The 3,100-nt window shown below is 35.1% G+C and overlaps 1 protein-coding gene across 3 annotated transcripts in view; it reads left to right on the forward strand.

Moving 5' to 3' along the window:
- The window catches only part of calcrlb (calcitonin receptor-like b), a 16,882-nt gene that overhangs the window by 6,820 nt on the left and 6,962 nt on the right, over positions 1-3,100 (forward strand). For all 3 annotated transcript variants that reach the window (XM_046060187.1, XM_046060180.1, XM_046060195.1), the window contains exons 7-10: positions 839-965; positions 1,076-1,229; positions 1,318-1,378; positions 1,481-1,547. In XM_046060187.1, coding sequence (XP_045916143.1) covers positions 839-965; positions 1,076-1,229; positions 1,318-1,378; positions 1,481-1,547 — 409 coding nt within the window. The remainder of the gene's footprint in view (positions 1-838; positions 966-1,075; positions 1,230-1,317; positions 1,379-1,480; positions 1,548-3,100) is intronic.

The raw sequence follows: 3,100 nt of genomic DNA on the forward strand, positions 1-3,100 counted from the left end.
CCTAATCAAGTCCAATCAGTATAATCAAACACAGCTGGACTCAAATGAAGGTGTAGAACCATCTCAAGGATGATCAGAAGAAATAGACAGCACCTGAGTTAAATATGAGTGTCACGGCAAAGGGTCTGAATACTTATGACCATGTGATATTTCAGTTTTTCTTTTTTAATAAATTTGCAAAAATTTCTACATTTCTGTTTTTTTCTGTCAAGATGGGGTGCTGAGTGTACATTACTGAGAAATAAAATGAACTTTTTTGATTTTTGGAAAATGGCTGCAATGAAACAAAGAGTGAAAAATTTAAAGGGGTCTGAATACTTTCCGTACCCACTGTATGTGCAGGTAGGCTTTTAAAGTTTTATCAGGGTGTGAAAAATGACGAGTATTTTGTGGTGTGTTTTAATGAAACTTTCTGATCAATGTCATACACATAGCAAATGTGTATTAACTTAAACTTAATATTTATAACTTAATATGTGATGACTTAGTAGAAAATAAGAAATCTAAATAACAGATAACAGACTAACAGATGGTTTATTAGCAAATGAGAACTACTTCATTAAAAAAGGTGTTTCTGACTGTTTAATAAGCCACAACAGGGTTGCTGCTGTTATGAATGTTAGTAAATCATTAATAAAGTCTTCCTCCACAACAATAATCCATAAAGTCTGGAGTTATAAATGTTTAATATCTTGTCAATGAATTGGATTTTTGTCCAGATACTCACCATTTGAAAATAAAATTACATTAGCTAGTCGATTGGATTTCATGGCAAATCCGTCAAAAATGAAATGTCAGGAAATATGAATAATGTATGTCTCCTCTTCGCTGCCCTCAGGAGTTTAAGCTGCCAGAGGATAACACTCCACAAAAACCTCTTCCTCTCATTCGTGCTAAACTCAGTCGTAACCGTCGTGTGGCTCACAACAGTGGTAAAGAAACAGGGACACACGTACAACGATTCTGTGAGTGATTTGACTTTATCGATCTATTTTTCCAGATATTACTACTACTACTACTACTACTACATTTATGTTTTCAGTAAAGACTTGACACTTGCATTACTTCCTTCTAGGCAAGCTGTAAGCTGCTCATGTTCATCCACCTGTATCTACTGAGCTGTAACTACTTCTGGATGCTTTGTGAGGGCATCTACCTGCACACTCTGATTGTTGTGGCAGTGTTTGCAGAAAAACAGCATCTCATGTGGTATTATCTACTGGGGTGGGGTAAGTGAGGATTTATGTAAATACTTCATTATGCGCATTACACTGTCCTACACTCAAATCTCATGAATATTCACGTTTCATTTTGCAGGTTTTCCACTCGTGCCGGCGGTGATACATTCAATAGCACGCCACTGCTACTACAACGACAAGTAAGTCTTTTTGATCATCACACCCACACGTTCTAAAGATGTCATTGTCCTTAAGTTTTGTGTTTCCATGTTGCATAATATAATGATCTGATGCCTTCACAGATGTTGGGTCAGCTCAGATACTTCCTTGCTGTACATTATCCATGGCCCCATCTGTGCAGCTTTGGTGGTAAGCATTGAACCCCTGATGGGAAATCCAGATTTATAGCCTCAATGGACCATAGTACATGATGTGTTTTGGGCTAAAAAAATCCCAATTATAAATAAATTTGTATAGTCAAATTTTCTATTGTGCTGGATCTACACTGCAACACAGTTAGATTCACGATAAAACAACTCTGCTTTAATTTGATGATGTTTACATCCACACCAGATACACAGAGTAACAGTGTAAGCTTTTCATTCATCCTGTATACATTAAGGCGAGACACCACAGTCAAATAGGCTTTTTTCCCAACTTCAGAATGAAACTTTACAAGTGGAAAGTGTACATAAATAGAATGTTTTTTTAAGCAAATGAGGTATTTCCTCATTAAATATACACTGATTTGCATTTACACAAATCCATTTTCCAGCACATTGATAAGATTCAGATGAATTGTTTTGGTTTAATTGTGATAATATACCAAATGTATATTCATCAAAATATTGTTTTTTTATGGATTTATTCAAAATATACCACTCATGTGTGATGGATCCCTTTTTCCCCACATATACATACAATACCATATAAAATGAGAATGATAAAAGCTATTTAAGAAAAAATATGTAAATGTCTTATGCTATCTGACCTAAGAAACGGTGTAAAATAATGATAATCTAACTGCCTTGAAGGTTTTATCACATGAGCACATCTCTTATAGAAATATGATATATATATATATATATATATATATATGAGAGTTTCAAAAAGACTGGTTGAACTTTTACATGGAAAATGCTAACAAAGATGACATTTACACTATCTGCAGTTGACAGACTTGGTTTAAAATAGACAAATAATAATGTTTATAAACATTATTTAAGATTGTTTTGACATTTTCTGAAAGTTTTGTATTAATAGTTGCAAATAACTTGAAATCTGAAAATTGACAGATTGAAGCAAAATCCTCATTTTGGACTGTGGTGCCTTGCTTTAAGTGCTTTTACAAGTTAACATGTTTAAATTAAGTCATTATATATAAAATGTGGCTGAAAATCCTTTAGAGTCAGTTGTTGTCTGCAGAACCTTGGTGTCTTCCAGTGGACTGGAGTCACATAACATAAACTAAGTACATTCAATTCAATTCAATTCAATTCAATTTTATTTATATAGCGCCAAATCACAACAACAGTTATCTCACAGCGCTTTTCATAAAAGAGCAGGTCTAGACCGTACTCTGTGATGTTATTTACAGAAGCCCAACAGTTCCCACCAAGAGCAAGCACTAGGCGACAGAGGCAAGAAAAAACTTCCTTTTAAGAGGCAGAAACCTCGAGCAGAACCATGGCTCAGGGTGGGCGGCCATCTGCCTCGACCGGTTGGGGAGAGAGAGAGAGAGAGAGAGAGAGAGAGAGAGGGGAGGGAGGCAGCCTACACAATATACACACAGAGGTACAGACAGTGAAGGTGATGTTGCTATAGACTAAATGAAAAATGGTACAGATATTTATAATAGTGTTAATGGTAACCATCGTAATGTTAATGATTATAATAACAATAATAACAATAAGACTAGCAAC

This window comes from Micropterus dolomieu, linkage group LG01 (genome assembly GCF_021292245.1).
Source record: "Micropterus dolomieu isolate WLL.071019.BEF.003 ecotype Adirondacks linkage group LG01, ASM2129224v1, whole genome shotgun sequence".
Lineage (NCBI taxonomy): Eukaryota > Metazoa > Chordata > Actinopteri > Centrarchiformes > Centrarchidae > Micropterus > Micropterus dolomieu.